The sequence below is a fragment of the Anastrepha ludens genome, chromosome X (assembly GCF_028408465.1).
Source record: "Anastrepha ludens isolate Willacy chromosome X, idAnaLude1.1, whole genome shotgun sequence".
NCBI lineage: Eukaryota > Metazoa > Arthropoda > Insecta > Diptera > Tephritidae > Anastrepha > Anastrepha ludens.
The window spans coordinates 85,580,298-85,598,664 of record NC_071503.1 but is presented as its reverse complement, the minus strand read 5'-3'; the positions used below and the strand labels follow the sequence as shown (position 1 = coordinate 85,598,664).

The following is an 18,367-nucleotide window of genomic DNA, read 5'->3' as shown; positions in this document are numbered from 1 at the left end:
AAATATATATCCATACCTACATACATTGTTATGCTACAAAAAAAAGAAAAAAAAAACCGTTACTTTAAGATTCTCTATGCTATGTTTTGATACGTTGATATGACATATGTAGGTATGTATAAATCACTTTGTATGAATAGGTAGCATGTATTTGAGTGCATTAAGCTATGTATAAGAAGTGCAAAGCAGCCTTACTTATACTACGTACATACATACGTATTCGTGTGTATTAATGTACATACTTGTATGAGTTTTTGTATATACCTCTATGTCTATATATATTGTATAATTATAATTATTTATACACACTGATGGACAAAAGTCACCGTCATTTACTATCTAGAAGATTATAACATCGCCCGCGCCCAGAACATAATGGAAACATAAAAAGTAGTATATTTAACGAAAACTATTATTTATTTAAATTATGTTTCAGTTTAAACATAAGGCTAATTCAAGAAGTATTTATAAAAAAAATGGCATTTCTGGTGGACAAAAGTCACCGTCATTTAATAAAGTACTTAATCAATTTAAGTGCTAATATTATTTTAGTGTGTTTGCCGTTATTTTTGATGACAGCTTGCAATCGTTTCTGCATCGAATGAGCCAGTTTTTTGGTAACTTCTGGGCTTATTTTCTGCCATTCCTGTAGCAGCGTTTGCTTAAGCATAGTCTTTGAGGTAATGTGATGCTCCCGAATGCGCCGATCTAAATGGTCCCATAAATGTTCTATTGGATTCAGGTCGGGTGACTGTGGCGGAGTTTTCAAGGTATGGGGAGTGTTGTACAAGACCCACAAGCGAACTATTTCTGCGGTGTGCTTGGGGTCATTGTCATGTTGAAAATAATAGTCTGATTCAATGCCAACCTTTTGAGCACTTTTTTGGAGATTTTCTTTAAGGATATTCAAATAAAGTAATGTGTCCATTATTTCATCGATAAAGACGAGCTCTCCGACACCAGCCGCCGACATGCATCCCCATACCATGACTCCAGCACCACCGTGTTTCACAGTTGTTTGTATATGCTTCTCTGCTAATTCATCGCCCTGCCTTCTCCACGTTAAAACACGTCCGTCTGATTTATATATGCAAAATTTACTTTCATCAGAGAAGATAAATTTTTCCCAGAAATCTATTCTCTTGCTTAAATGCTCTTTTGCGAAGGAAAGACGCTTCGATTGGTTGACCTTGCTGATCTGTGGTTTTTTTCTGCATACTCTGGCGTTATAACCAGCGGAATTCAGCGCCCTGCGCACAGTACGTGGGTGAACAACTGTACCAGTTCCTTTATCGATGCAGCAATTTCTGTTGACGGAGTTTTTGACTCTTTTTTAACTATTTTTATTATTTCACGCTTTTCACGTTCAGATAGTGCCGGCGGTCATCCACTCCTTGCCAAATATTTGCACTCTGGTACATCTTTAAATCTTTTTATTATTCCAGTAATAGTGGTGCGTGGACGATTTACTAATGAGCATATCTCCCGAATGGTCTTGCTTTGATTGTACGCATTTAAAATAATTTTTCTCTCTTCAATTGTGGTTTCTTTCCTTTTTTGATTCATTTTTAACAATCACGCGGCGTCAGTAAAATTTTTTAATTATGTACCGTTATAGAATGTATACAGATCAGTCTTAAAGCTACCATACTAAACGAATTCACTGAAAAAAGGAGCCAGATTGGCTTAAATTTTTGTTAAAATGCAAGCCGACCTGACGTGACGGTGAATTTTGTCTTCCAAAAAGGTGACAAAAATATTTTATTTTTCATTTTTCCAAAAATGGGCTAGTAAGAGAAAGATATTTAAACTGAAATAGAAATTAAATAAATCATAGTTTTTGTTAAATATGCTACTTTTGATGTTTCCATTATATTCTGGGCACGGGAGATGTTATAATCTTCTAGATCTTAAATGACGGTGACTTTTGTCCATCTGTGTAAATATGTAGACCTGTTTGGTATTTCCTCTTCCTTTTATAGCATATCTCATAAGACCGCACAGTTGAAGATGCAGGTACATACGAGGGTGGATTAATAAATCCCTGAAAACAGAAATAAAGAACACTGTGTTTAGCAAAAAACGACACACTTAAATGAAGGTTTTCCAAGTAGTTGATGTTCTCCAATTAAACGATTTATCGATGTGAATGAAACCGCACTTATACCAAAGCTTTTACTATGACTTTGTTGCTCCACCTTCATCTTTTTCGGTGAACCCACATTTCACCCACTGTTAAAAAACGCCGCCAATTGTCCTTCGGATTACGATTTAAACCAGAGGTCGGTAAAATTTGCTCGTGCGAGCCAAGGAGGGTAGATTACTAGGTTTAGCCAATAACTATGGTGAAAAACCAAATTGTGAGGAGAACTTCGGCTGCCATTGCTGACGGGAGTGATTCGTCAACCAAATTCTGCACGATGATTTCACATGTATGGACGCACTCGTCCAATCAATCGTTGTTCAGATAGCAACGAAGCAATATGAGTGAAGGCTGCATTGATTTTTTTGTATGTCAGTAACACAATCGTATATCATTTCACATATATTCACACACTCGTCTAATTAGTCGTTGTTCATTAGCAACGAAGTGACATGAGCGAAAATTGTGTGGAGATTTTTTTTCATATATAGTACGACTAACACAATCTTATCCCCAGCCAAAAGCTGCACTCGTCCAATCAGTAGTTGTTGAGACAGCAACGAAGTAACATTGTGTTATTTTTTTCGTATACCACTAACGCATTCTTAGTTTTTTCATAAACAAACCGATTCGGAGCTTCTGATACGTCAACCCAACAGCCGATTCTGTCAAATTCGCAGAGAGCTGGCTAAAGGTTTGATATTGGCTATACCATAAAAATCTTTTCACCATGATCCGAGCAGTATATTCAACACACGCATTCTTATGCTGCAAACAGTCACCGATGTAAACGCCCCTGTGTAAATGAAAAATTGCTTCCCTTCCGTATCGTAGATTTTGCAGCAGGATTTTTGAAAATTCTCCTAAGGATTGCTCTCTCACCACACAGTGTTGCCAAACAGTACATTTCGAAATCATTTACAAAATAAATTTGGAAAAACTTTAATTTTTGTTTAAATAACTTAAAAACAATGTTGAATAATGTTAATTATAGATAAATAAACTATTTGCATTTGTTGGTTTTTGGCTTTGGTTTATTAAACAATGAAACATTGTAACTGATAACGCGGATGTGTGAAAAATTGTGTAAGCAAAGATATCAATGGTAACATTGTGTAGATACAACCAAACACATACACACACAAACTGATGCGTTGTGTAAATATGTAACTAAAAGAACGCAGTTGTTCTCCACGGGATGAGTTTTGCTCAATTTTGTGCTTTCTAGGGGCTACGGTAAGGGACTACGTACGTCGCTGACTGTTTCCAGCATTATAGTCCGCACACTGACCGACGTATCGTAGTCCCGTGGAGAACAACTGCGTTCTTTTAGTTTCATATTTACACAACACATCGGTTTGTGTGTGTATGTGTTTGGTTGTATCTACACAATGTTGCCATTGATATATTTGCTTACACACTTTTTCACATATCCGCGTTATCAGTTGCAATTATTCATTGTTTAATAAACCAAAGCCAAAAACCAACATATGCAAATAGTTAATTTATCTATAATTGTCATTATTCAACATTGTTTTTAAGATATTTTAACAAAAATTTAAATGTTTCCAAGTTTATTTTGTAAATGATGTCGAAATGTACTGTTTGGCAACACTGTGTGGTGAGAGAGCAACCCTGAGAGGAATTTTCAAAATTCCTGCCACAAAATCTACGATACTACGATACGGAAGGGAAGTAATTTTTCATTTACATTGGGTTCTCATTAGTTTGATCGTAACAGCTGTCAGGGAACTGCGTTTACGTCGGTGACTGTGCGCAATGTTATGGTTTTAAGAGCGCTTTTATGCTGCAAACAGTCACCGACGCAAACGCAGTCCCCTGTCAGCTGTTACGATCAGCCCCAAATGAAAAATTACTTCCTTTCCGAATCGTAGATTTTATCGCAGGATTTTTGAAAATTCCCGTAGAACTCTGTCAGCTGATTGCTCTCTCACCACACAGTGATGCCAAACGAAATCATTTACAAAATAAACTTGGAAGCATTTTAATTTTTGTTAAAATAACTTAAAAACAATGTTGAATAATGTTAATTATAGATACATTAACTATTTGCATAGGTTGGTTTTTGGCTTTGGTTTATTAAACAATGAAAAATTGTAACTGATAACGCGGATGTGTAAAAAAGTGTGTAAGCAAATATATCAATGGCAACATTGTGTAGATACAACCAAACACATACACACACAAACCGATCTGTTGTGTAAATATGAGACTAAAAGAACGCAGTTGTTCTCCACGGGATGAGTTTTGCTCAATTTTGTGCTCTCTAGGGGCTGCAGTAAGGGACTACGATACAGGCCCGTGCAGGGTTCAGACCCCATGTTGTGTTAAAAACGAAATTAAGCGCGCGGAGAAGCTACTTTGGACCAAAGCAACGTTTATCGGTGGTACAAAAAGTTCCGAGAAGATGTGAACGACGAAGAGCGTACCGGACGCCCGAGCACTTCAACAACATACAAAAAATTGATGAAGTAAAGAAAATGGTATTGGCCAATCGTCGAATCACCATTAGAGAAGTTGCTGAGGACCTAGAAATATTGATTGGCTCGTGCCATTCGATTTTTTTCAATGGTTTGGGCATGAGACGAGTCGCCGCAAAATTCGTGCCAAAACTTCTCAATTTCGACCATAAGCAGCATCGCATGAACATTGCTAATGAGATGTTGGACTCTGTCCGCGACGACCCAAATTTGCTCCAGAGGGTCATAACTGGTGACGAATCGTGGGTTTATGGTTTAGATGTGGAAACCAAAGCTCAATCAACTCAATGGAAGCTACCGCACGAGCCAAGACCGAAACAAGCGCGCCAAGTTCGGTCGAATGTAAAAGTTTTGCTTACCGTTTTCTTCGATTGCAGGAGTGCTGTGCATCATGAGCTTTACCCACAGGCCTATGAAAGGACGACGCTACGCTATGATTGACGAGGTAAAGACGGCATCGAAGGAGGAGCTGAACAAGATAAAAAAATGATTTCTTGAAGTGCTTCAAAGATTGGAAAAAACGTTGGAACAAGTGCATAATAATTTTTGAAAAAACACTAATTTCGCGATACTGTTTGAACAAACCTCGTATAATATATAAATTATAATTTTATGCGTATGAGTATCAGAGTGGAGCAAAACAGTATTAACTTTTCAGTGTTGGTACATTTGGTATTTAAATTATACTTTTTTGACCACTGTGCAGTGCGATTACTCTGTGTTCACCAACACACTCGGAAAGTCAATTTTGTTGACCTCTGATTTAAACTCGCCAAACACTCTTCTGTTTGTTGCCGATTGTGAGCAAACGTGGCATTCAATTTGCTGATAGCTTCTTCATACCCAAATATTTCCGCAAAACTAAAATCCCTGATACATGTGATAAGTCTCGCCGGTCGTGCAAAGTCACACCATGGATTTCATCGACCATTTCTGGTATAGTGATGCCCATTGGCCGATCAGAACGTTCGACGTGCTAGTACGACCGACTCAAGAATTAGTAAACTGGTAATGGATAGCTCCAACCAATAGTTAAAAGACAAATTAATACTTTAAAGCATTTGTTTGGATTGCGTATTTAATGAGCACACGAAACTCATTTTTTCCATTTTTAGAAATAGGGTCGTAGACGTCTGTTTTAAATGGTTGCCATAACAAAACTATTTGAAAGATGCGAAAATTAGGTGGCAATGCCATCTGGATTTATTGACCTACTCTCGTACATGTATTTATATACGTTTAAGCTTCTTTGCGTTTGAATTATTGTAAATTTTTAAAACCCAATGTGCAAACATATGATACATAGCTAAAATATTCTAAATACCACGCATTTTTATGCAACGGTTGCTTCTAACTTAAAAAATCGTTATGATCTCCTCACAGATTTTTTAACTTTTTCAATTGCATCATTTGTTAACATTCATTTGCTTATATTACACTGTGCGACAGTGATATTATACTTTTGTTGAGATTTCCAATACACCTCCAAAATCTCATTTTATGGCCATAAAACCGTTTTTCAGTAGGTTGATGTGAACAATCACTCCTAACTTCGCCAATTTCCATCCGATTTCGAATTTGTTTTTTAGTTCGAAAGAACAAAAACAAGCCTTTGTAACAGTTTGTTGACAATTTTTCTAAAATAACAACTGACGAGACTGTAGACGGAAGTATTTGGAATTTTTTTATTTTTTCTCTATTTTTTCAACTTTGACATAATTTTTACAATATTATCCGATATTGAGGATTTTTTTTGGTACACTACTGTTATAGTAAATTTAATTTTGCGTCGAATGAGCTATATTTGACTGTAATTGAATTAAAATTAATAGAGTTGTGTGGGTTTTAAGATTTTTTTTTTTTTTTTACTAATTTGGTATGTAGGTATAACTAATGCTAAATGGGAATAAGGGCGCGTTTCGAAGCACGAAAATGATAACAAGTGTCATTATAAACACATAATATTTATTGGAGTATTGTGCAGTGCAGCACTGTGCGGTGCGGTACGGTGCAGTACACAACGGAACTGGTTCCAAACTTAAAAATGCATTGGAAACGGGCCTTTGGAGTTTAGTATGGTACGGTACATTTGTCATTCTTTTCATCAGTTTTGAAAACTTCTCTGTAAGAAATTCGATCACCATCATTCATCTGAAGTCGTCATCAACTAAATTCCATTGTTTAAATCGAGAAGCGAGCGTTTCAGATTGTCTTCCCGATAGAAGTAAATTACGAGAAAGATCCTGAAAATCTGAATTTGATACAATGTGTCGTTCTGAAGACTTAGAACCAGACGGAAAGTATTCTTCATCATCAGGTTTATTGTTATCAGTTTGATCATCATCAGCAATGAGTTGAACTTCCTTCAGTTCATGACCTGCAGTTGAGTCAATCATATCGTCCAAGACTACGGGGTTCTTAACAGTTGCAACAGCATTAGCATACACAAAAATAACAATCATCTGGCTTATGATAAGGCTGATGATGCCACATCATCGGAGAATATAAAGAAATTCGACTTCTCTGGCAACGTTTTGATTTATATCTCTTGAATTTTAATGAACACTCAGTACAAGCAAATTCCGGTTCATACCAGCGATCAGAAGTAGTATATGTAAGCTTAAAGACATCGTTGTAGCAGAGAATGTTAATGCAATGAGAAGGTGCAAATGTTACTGTGAGCTTTTTTTAGTACAATTGAGATTTGAAAGATTTGTAATAAGGAAATTTAGCACACCGAGTTTATAGACACCTCACTGACTTTTCCCCACACAAAAATTAGAAACACCACATATCTTTCACCTCAACACACAACACATTTCTCACCTCGACATTAAACCAATTAAATTTTTACTATTTTCGTATTTTTGAAATAATAAGCGAATACGTAAAATTTATTACATAATTTTTTTTCAATTACATTATAAAAAAAAAAATTTATAAAAAAAAGTTTGCGCCGGGAATTGAAATCGAGTCTAACATGTGGCGAGGAAACATAGGCGGTGCGTTTATTTCTTCGACTGCTTATTTTTTTACCATTTTGTTACTTTGAAATGATAAGCGGATACATAAGATTTATTACAAATTTTTTTACGATTACATTAAAAAAAAAAAAATTTAAAAACGAAAAAAAAAAAAATTTGCGCCGAGAATTGATGGCGAGTCACGTGGGGAGGATAAATACGCAGAGCGTTTATTTCTGCGCCTGCGTTGTGAACAAAGGTTTGTGATGTCTACGTAGATATGTATGCGCGCGACGCGAATAAGTTTTAATAAATTCTGAAAGTAATTCGTGAAGTTTTTCATTACATACAATACATTCATAAATGAACGTATACTCTATATGTACATAAATGATGGTATATGACAATATATTATACATAATATGTATGTACATGTCAATAGGAGGTACATATTTGCATTCAGAAAAAAAGAACGGCTTAAGATAAATCAACACTTATTTTATATTGTATGTCAATTTATAGTTTATGTATGTATTCGACAGCATTTACATACATATGTATGTATGTACATTTGTATATGAAAAACAATAATGCACAAGTGTAAGAACATCATCTTCCTTTCATACATATGTACATATGCATGTATGCCCAATAACCTTGACTTATGTATGTACACATGTCACAGCACGTCACATTCTTACAAGAAATCAAATACACATACGCACTAGTGAACGAGTTTCTTCCTAACAAGTGCAAAAACAATTCTGCTCTATGTATGTATACATATATACCCACTTTATGTCCTAGCATACATACATACATACATATATACCTACTTGCCTTCTAAACTTCCTACAAAATAATTGTATTCATTTGTTACTACATCCATGCACGTTCATACATTCATGCACATATGCGCGAGCACAGCGCTCCCTTCTTGCTTCCGTGTACTTTTGTCTTTCACCAGTCGATATTCCTAATATTGTACTTACAAAAACACAATACTTTGATAGACGCAAAAGCAACAGCAAGCGCAACGCGATGGCCGCTTTGCCACCACACATTCTAAAATGTTCCAGAACACAACAAAAACACATACCTCACATGCGCATGCCGCCCGAAGCTAAAATCCAAGCCTAGCGACTACAAAAACAAAATACATTCGTAGACGCAGTCGCAGCGGCCATGATTCTATCAGCGACGGCGCTGAACAATTTAGAACGAAAACAAAAAGTTCGTTCATAAGTTCGAGCTCATATTTCAATTTCATTCATAAAACGAGCCGCCCATATGCCAATTTTCGCGACCATTCGAAAATAGGCAATATTGGAATATTTCGCGTGGATTTATATGTCAATATTTGATAAATCTTAAATTTTTGTCGTGTCGAGTGGCCGCGGCTCCGTATGTATGTATGCACCCTTATATGCATGTAAATATGTCTTCTAACTGTTCGACAGTCGCGAGTTAATGCGACTTAGATGCCTTGAACAATTCTAGCGAATCACACATTTCTATCCGCAAAGCCGCATATATGTACCGGTATGTATATGTACATATATGTATATGTATGGTCAAAAAGTACCGGGAATGTTTAAATTAAACAAAACAGAGTTAAATTTAAAGCAAATTTATATTATCTCCTTCAAAATATGACCCGTCTGAAGCAACACACATGTGCCAATGTTTAACCCAGTCTTCCAAACTCCCCCGGCAGGCCGACATGGCCTTCAGCTCCTTCGTCGTATTCTCTGGGATCAGTGCGATGGCGCGTTACCATCATGCAAAATCCAAGAATTGTTTGCTCACATTTCCGGCCGTCTGCAACATACAGCATCTCTCAAAGGCTTGAAAATGGATGAATAATATTCTTTATTGACTGTCTGGCCCGATGGAAAGTACTCATGGTGGACTACGCCTTGGCAATCGAAGAAAACAGTCAACACCACCTTCCCGGTTCTTTTTGCTCATAGGGTATACATATCCCATCTTTTCACTGATGGACAAGAAGACGGTCGCAGTTGTTGTTTTTTATATGCATACATTTTGCGTTCGTTGAAGGTTTGTATATATTTATATACATATGCGTGCATGCGCGTTTGGCTTTCTGGATGGATATTAGAATATTTTCTCATCAATATGTGTATGTAAGTAGTTCAGATTTTACTGAAGAGATTAAATACATACATACATATATGAATTCATATTCATATGCATTGCCTTTATGGCTGTTTTACATATAAATCAATTCAAAAGGAGTATGAATAATGTTATATAAAGGGTGTTTTTTTTAGAGGTTAGGTTTTCAAGTTGGCACTACTTTTTTCGTAGATGGTCTTTTTGACAGCTGTCACTTGATTTATGCTCAGTTTGGTTTGCCATTTCATAATGAATAGACGTACACCTGAACAACGTTTGCAAATCGTGCAAATTTGGGCCCAAAACGAGATGGCCACCGATCCCGATTTTCACAAGAAAATTTTGTTCAGCGATGAAGCTCACTTTTGGTTGAATGGGTATGTCAATAAGCAAAATTGTCGCATTTGGAGTGAACATAATCCACAAGCCATTGCTGAGACGCCGTTACATCCTCAAAAAGCCACTGTTTGGTGTGCTCTATGGGCAGAGGGAATCATTGGTCCATATTTCTTTAAAAATGAAGCCGGCCATAATGTTACAGTCAATGGAGAGCGCTATAGAGCCATGATTAATGACTTTTTCGTGCCTGAATTGGACGATGTTGATGTCGACGACCTTTGGTTCCAACAAAACGGCGCTACATGCCATACAGCCAACGCAACAATCGATTTATTGAAGGAAACTTTTGGTGAGCGCATTATCTCGCGCCGTGGACCTGTTGCGTGGCCTCCAAGATCGTGCGATATAACACCGCTGGACTATTTCTTGTGGGGCTATGTGAAGTCGCTTGTCTACGCAGATAAACCCGAGACGATTGACGTCTTGGAAGAGAATATTCGGCGCGTTATTGCTGACATACGGCCCCAATTGCTGCAAAAAGTGGTCGAAAATTGGGCCTCTCGGCTGGAATTTATTCGAGCCAGCCGCGGCGGCCACTTGCCCGAAATCATTTTTAAAACATAATGGCAAACCCTTATATTTATAATAAAGCTAAATTCTTGGCCATAACATTAAATTATATACGTTTTATTTCATCTTGAAAACCTAACCTCTAAAAAAAACACCCTTTAGAAAATAAATTTCTAAATAACAGGTATTAGAAAAACCTGAATACACTATTTTAAATCAATTCTAATTAAACCAAATACAAAAAATTAAATAAAAATATCGAACAAAGAAAAGTGTGTACAGGACTTGAACCTGAGTCAAATATGGGACCATGTACTGCATACACAACACGTCTTTCACGATTGCGCTAAACTACAATTACTAATGAACTTTTCTAAATCACTCATTTATTCGATTTGCAGTTTTATATGCACATATTCTGCGTTAGTTGAAGTTTGTATGTATGTGTGTATGCGCGTTTGGCTTTCTGAACGGATATTAGAATGATATTTTCTCATCAATATAATTTGGATTTGATGAAAGAGATTAAAGACATATGTACATACATATTTTCTGTTTTGATTGATTTATATAAAAATCAGGTCATATCCAGTATGAACTATTTTATACCGAAAGGAAACTTCCATTTATGAAATACAAAAAAAAGCAGTATTTTAAAGAAATTTTAATTAAAATAAACTCAAAAATTTTACCAAATTTTCCTGGTTTGAATTGTAAAAGAAAAATGTGCAAGAAAAAAAAATATGACTTCAGCACTTGAACCTGAATTAAATATGTACGTGCCAAAAAACAAAACGAATAATTCGGCCGACTTTAGCTTCTGCACCACAAATTAACTGCCGCGCGACCTTCTTAATCGCAAATTTATTCGCTTCGCTGTGGGCATAAAATAAGTCGATTTCCTTAGTAGTGTGCCGAAAAATCTTATGAAATTCCTCAGTAGTTTGGTAAACGCAGAAAAAATCTGAATTCCTGTCCTAGCGTGGTAAGTAAATATAGAAACCCTCCCCTCGCGTCACTCGCGTGGTAAATATCTGCAATTCCCCACTAGTGAGCAAAGTTGAATTTGAAATTACCTTAGTATGAATCTACAAATTAGAACTCGAAAAAAGCTCATTTAACATTTGCTCCTTCTCATTGCATTAACATTCTCTGGTTGTAGCCACCAGAGCTTTATTACTCTGTAACTTCAAACAATGCTTTTGATCCACAAACCACAAATGAAACAAAACTTATTGCGATTATCGCACATTTCTTTCTCACAAATTTAAGCAAAACAATAAAACTTTGACGTTTTAATAAGGTTAAATTATAATAACAAACTTCTTTTGTTAATCAATGTACAGTGTGAACTTTGGTACACTTGGGAGCTTTTTCATATTTCTATTGAAAAAAAAATGTGTGATAATATGTCAGATATTTTCGTAAGTTCTAACCAGTTCTGTTGTATGCAGAACAGTGTACTCTCATGTATATATATATACTCCAATAAATATTACGTATCTATAATAACGCATCAAAACACGTCCTTACTCCCATTTAGCGTTAGTTATATCTACATACCAAATTAGTAAAAAAAAAGAAAAAATCTTAAAACTCACACAACTCTACTAATTTTAATTCAATTACAGTCAAATATAGCTCATTCGACACAAAATTAAATTTACTATTGTATAACAGTAGTGTACTAAAAAAAATCCTCAATATCGGATAATATCGTAAAAATTATGTCAAAATTGAAAAAATAGAGAAAAAATAAAAAAATTCCAAATACTTCCGTCTACAGTCTCGTCAGTTGTCATTTCAGAAAAATTGTCAACAAACTGTTAAAAAGGCTTGTTTTTGTTCTTTCGAACTAAAAAAAACAAATTCGAAATCGGATGGAAATTGGCGAAGTTAGGAGTGATTGTTCACATCAACCTACTGAAAAACGGTTTTATGGCCATAAAATGAGATTTTGAGGGTGTATTGAAAATTTCTCATATACCATTTTTTTTAGTTTTTCTATAGCCACAAGTTGTGCTAGGTCTCCTTAAAGGTATATTTAATTTTTGTTTTTGTCACACAGTGTTATTCATTATCATTACAACGTTTACATACGAGTTCATATGTACATGAACACTAGCATTTAATCATCATTTGTATTTTTAATTATACGACTATATTCATATTAAGTACATACTTATAATTAATTACGTAGTTATTATTTTATTATTTTATAGTGGTGATACCATCCTCACATCAATGGCATATAGAGTAGTCCCAAACGAAACTTCTACTGTTCAAGAAAGATATTGCATATTGTATTAGTACAATAATATCAAACAAAATCAAAATAATCCAACTGAAATTTTTAATTATATTACACTTTTAGTGAGGCGAAAGAAAAAAATTCCATGTAAATCAGTGCGAAAGTGAAACTCGTACATTATATATAAGTAACCATTTATAATTTCTTTGGCATAGATTTTACAAGCTTTACACAAAAACTGGTCTCAATTTTTTGTCGTTCGTACAAAAGGACCCTCTTTATGTCGTCCTTTGAATTTATGGTATTGTGGCGAACTTTCCCATCGATATACACACTCACAAATTCTCGATGGGGCTTAAATCAGGTCTCTTGGCTGGTGTATCGATGACATGCGAAGAATTATGTATATAGCAACCATCATAACACATTATAAGCCTTATGCTTTAGGTAACTGGCCTGATAAAAATACAAATATTCTCCTAGACCAAGTATTCCTTTAAAAAGTGTCAATTTTTCTGTGTTAAGATACACAGCCCCAGATGCAGAAAATGAACGGACCATTTACGGACCCACACCCGTGCCTTACTGTGGATTTTATATTTTTAGTAAGGAGCGCTTCATTTGATCTTCCCCATACACAAGGTCTGCCAATTGAACCAAATGGTTGAACTTGTTTTCATCAATGAATAGTGTAGAATGGAATGGACTGACAAATCTTTTAATTAGTATTCCTTGTCAAAGCGCCGCCTTGCTTTTTGATTACGTTCGTTAATAAAGGCCTTATATGCTTTGATCTTCTGCCGTTAAAATCAGCGCTATTCAATATATTTCTTATTGTTTGCATGCCAAAATTTTTCCCCCAAACCATTTTCGGCGATTGTTGCGAGTTTCGGTGGACTTAAAAATAAATCCTTTTTGACTCGCCGTAGAACATATTTGTCATATCTCGCGGAGTAAATTTTGTTATTTGCAACTCTTAGGGAAGTGTGGAATTCCAGGAATTCCACTTTCAAAATAATTTTAAGTAAGATGTGATTGCAAACAATGTTAGATTTGTTGCCCCTTGTTACACAATTTGTTTGCATAGGTATATTTCAATACCGAAACCTTTATGAGACTAATTAATAATTTTTTTCTAATTTCAAATACACATAAATTTATACACTAGGTGCTAACGACGCTAATGGATTTGCGCCGTCATTCATAGAGAAACCTCGAATTATCCCAAATGACTCTGGTACACTAATAACGATGAAATGCAAATGCAAAGCGAAACCTGAGCCCACGGTTAGTTGGTATAGAGGTTCCCAGCTGGTCAGTGAAAGTGAAAAGATTAAAATAAAATCAGCTGTGATTGCGGAAGACACATTCGAATTGACCTTAGAAATAAAGGTAAGTTTCATACTCAATATATAAGTAAATGCGCATATAACAATTTTTATCGCAATTCGATACAATTCAATTACTCACTAAAACCCCTATTTTGCCTTCCTTGTTTTCTCAATGCTACTAACAAAGATAGGGACCAGGTCTTCAGGATATATAAATTTGTATGAAGCTTATAAATGCTTTTTCAGTAAATCGATAGGATTTATTTAGTTGTCATAAGATTCATACAGATTATTAGATACAATTATAAATTACCACAGGGTCCGGCGCTCGAAGTGTAACCAATTAAAAAGGCAATAAATTTAATTTGGAAAATCATTTTTATTCAATTCAAAGTAAAAATGTGTGAAAATAATACAAAATTAAGAATCAATTTTCTTTTACTCGGTATAACCCCTTTGCCTTTGGTTTTTACGCGGTCCAAAAACGAATCGCAAACTGCCCGAATGTGACTTGCAGGTATATTGGACCACTCGCGGACAAGGACTTTTTCAGCGTCTCGACACTGGTGAATCTTTTAGTTTCGACCTTGTTCCCCAAAATGGCTCAATGGCCATTGTTTGTTATGAACGTTGTTTTTTAGCCATTCTTGGTTCAATCGAGCTTTGTGAGACGGTGCCGAGTCCTATTGAAAGGTCCATGGTCTGCCACCGAAATGTTTGTATGCACAGAGCAACCTCCAGCATTTTTTCTTGATAATATTTCGCATTCACCTTGACGCCAGGCTCGATGAAAACAATTTGAGCGCGCCCATCTGCGGTTACAGCGGCCCAGCTGTGGCGGGTGCTGCCTCCTGGTGGCCAATCGATGACTCAAATTCTCGTATGAGCGGTCGGTCAAATTAACCCTATCGTTTTGCGGGTTTACGAATTGCTAAACACAAAAAATTGTCTCGTCAGAAAACACAATGTTCGGAAATTGACCGCTTTCGGCCAAGCGAAGCAACTGCTTTGCTCTCTAAATCCTGACTTGTTGCTGCTTTGGTCTGAGATCATATGCCTTTTGTAAGGCTTGACTTTGGGATCATTTTTCAGGATGCGGCGGATGCTACGGTCAGATATTTTCAGTTCTTTCGCCATTTGATTGGCACATCGTTGGGAATTTCGCCCAAGTCGCTTCTTCACTTTTTGAACCATTTCACGTGACGTTGTAGTCTTTTGATGATCACCTCCATGGCGTTTCGCGATGTTACCAATATCATTGTAACTAGTAATCGTGCTATAAACAAAAACTTTATTTATATTAATATGCTCGAGCTCATGAACAATCGCTGGTTGTTATTTTCCAGCCAAATATAATGCAATCACACTATTACGTTTAATTCCATTACTGATTTTCTTTTTTCGCGTTTATTCTCGGCAAAATACTTTCGCGCGCTTGTAAACAATACTCTTGACTGTCTGTTAGCCAACTAATTGACAGCTGATGCACGAGCGGTCTGAAGTTGGTTAAACTTCGAGTGCCGGACCCTGTACATAAACATATCATTCAAGAATAATTTAAAGTTATGAATATTAATGTGAGCGAAAGAATAGTTCACCAGCTATTTGACGATTTCACGCTTATTAGAAGACATCTAAAATTAAAGGGTGGAAAAGGAGGAATGGAGAGCAAAGCATTGTACCGGCGGCCGCCTAAGCCGATTGGAGATATATTGGGTAGTTCTCGTGAAACAGCTTCTCTCTTCTATATGCCGTACCTTCAACCTAGTCTACCTTACATGAGGTAAAGCGAGGCTCGCTTTATTCGTAACAAATATAGATACATATAAAATAAGTGAATATGTATGAGCACAATAATTTTATTTTAATGAATTATGTTTCTGAATATAAGTCCTAGGCATGCATGTAATGCCACCTTTGCTCATGCCTAATGCAAGCTTCGTAAGACTGCTCTACGTACCAACTGTAGCGTTACCTATTTCTAAATAAAATTGACAGGCCGTCCGCTGGCGGACTTTAGTTTAGGTTAGGTTTCAGTAGTTGCCATTCTGCATGAGGGACCCACTTAGGCCTGGAGGCCCATTGTGATACCTTTAGTTTACATCAATATCCCCTTCTAACTCAAAATGTGGCGAAACCATTTTTTTGAGAAGCGCCGATTCCAAGTCTGCTAGACTTCCAAAGAAGTAAAAATTTAGACAGGGATATCACATTCTGGTTAGATAGGGACAGTGGCTGAGGAAGTGTTCAACGCTCTCCTCATAATCGTTCCTACGGCGACAGAAGTCATTAAGCAATGTGTTTCCATTAGGCAAAGCCCGGTGATGATGCCAACTACTGTACTGATGAATGGTTAGTCTAGATTGATGAGAGAACGAGTTCTGTACTCATTCTTTCTGGGCCGGATCTGTCTAGGTTTCTCACAATTGGGCTCCGTGGTCCACCTACTACTGGCTTGCACCATGTATACTGAACTTATCCACAGCTTGTTCGAGGATAAAGCGATGCCAACAAAGAATTGACTGATTTAAGATCAGTTTCCCTCCCGGGCGGTTCACCCCCTCCACCTGACAGCTTCATCAGAAGGAATTTAAAGTCTGGCTGCATGGTCTCCGTCCTTCTAGTGACCTGTTAAGGTTTGCAGTAATATGTGAAATGTTTGAGCTAACTGGTAATTCGTCCTCTGGATATTGTATGACGGCTATGTTTTTCTTTCGGCTAAACTATAGTAGCTCGTCGGCTTTCTCATGTCTATATTCCTGTGTCCGAGAATCCATATCAGAGTAATTTGTAGCCAATGACCAATCAGTTCTAGTTCCTCTCTACACTGTGAAACTAGTTTGGACGAATTAAAGTTGGAGTCAAAGGCCTTGATAGTTGCTTGACTGTCTGAAAAGATAGCTACTCTTGCACCAATTTCTTTGTAGTGTTTCAGGGATTTGCAAGCTTCTCTGATTGCTAATAGTTCTGCCTGGAACACGCTAGCATATTCAGGAAGTCGAATTGATTTGGATAAGCTAAGAGTTTCCTAATAGAGGCCATCCCCCACACCACAGTTCATCTTCGAACCGTCTATGCAGATTTTGACATCAAATCTACCAATCATTTTCCCTTTCTTCCATTGGGCACTCGGTGGAAAACGTACCGTTAAGTCTTTCTTGAAGTTTAGGTCGGGAATTATGAAGTCTGATTTGTTTTTGAGCGGTGAGGGTCCCTGTAGAAGGATCTTGCCGTGACCGTACAGTCTTGTTGTCCAGTTTCCTGCATCTCTGAGTCTCCCCGGGCTGCATATTGCAACTGTTTTTATATATAAGTCTAATGGTAACAGATGTGTTAGCACGTTAAACGCTTCAGTAGGACGCTAAGCGCTCCTGTGGTTAAGACACATGCTGATCTTTGCATCTTGTTAAGCCCGGTTTGGTTACATTTCTTTTCCATAGCGGGCCACCAGACTAGTGCCACGTATCTTCCCACCGGTTTTACAATGCCTGTGTAGGACCAATTGGATAGTTTAGCTCAAAATTCTCTTACACGTGTAAAGTGCTAATTAGCTTTCTTCACCTTGTATTCTAAATTGCGCCTCCGGGCTAGCGTGAGACTACCTCCGTTTAATTTTGGTGAGTAGCATCAGATCTGTTTCGCTCGGGTTTACCCTTAAACCGCAGTCTGTTGCCCAATTGCTGATTAATCACACAGCTCCTTCTATAATCTTGTTGATCATGAAATGAAAATTTGAAAATATTCCTGAAACCATAATCACTATGTCATCCGCATACACCACTGCTTTCATTCCCTTTCGGTTGAATTCGGTAAGGATATTGTTGACAACCAATAACCACAGCAAAGGTGATAAGATCCCTCCCTGAGGGATTCACGTGTTGACAGAGCGTTTTACCGTGCTACAGCCCATCTCTCCCATGATTATTTTAGTTTTAAGCATGTTGTTTATCCAATCGTTGAGACCTGCCTAATGTGTTAAGAGCCCTTACTTAAGTAAGTAATGGAGCTTGTGTTAACGTTGTTAAAGGCAGCCTCTTTGACGATAAAGTCGACAAGGGAGTATAGATTGTATTCCATGCTTCTCTATATTGTACTTACAACTTCGTGAAGAGCTGTATCTGTAGATTTTC

The 18,367-nt window shown here is 36.8% G+C and overlaps 1 protein-coding gene across 28 annotated transcripts in view; it reads left to right on the top strand.

The window, feature by feature from the left end:
* Nucleotides 1-18,367, top strand: part of LOC128870443 (twitchin) — a 243,403-nt gene that overhangs the window by 48,198 nt on the left and 176,838 nt on the right. For all 28 annotated transcript variants that reach the window (XM_054113106.1, XM_054113098.1, XM_054113102.1 and 25 more), the window contains one exon: nt 14,075-14,298. In XM_054113106.1, coding sequence (XP_053969081.1) covers nt 14,075-14,298 — 224 coding nt within the window. The remainder of the gene's footprint in view (nt 1-14,074; nt 14,299-18,367) is intronic.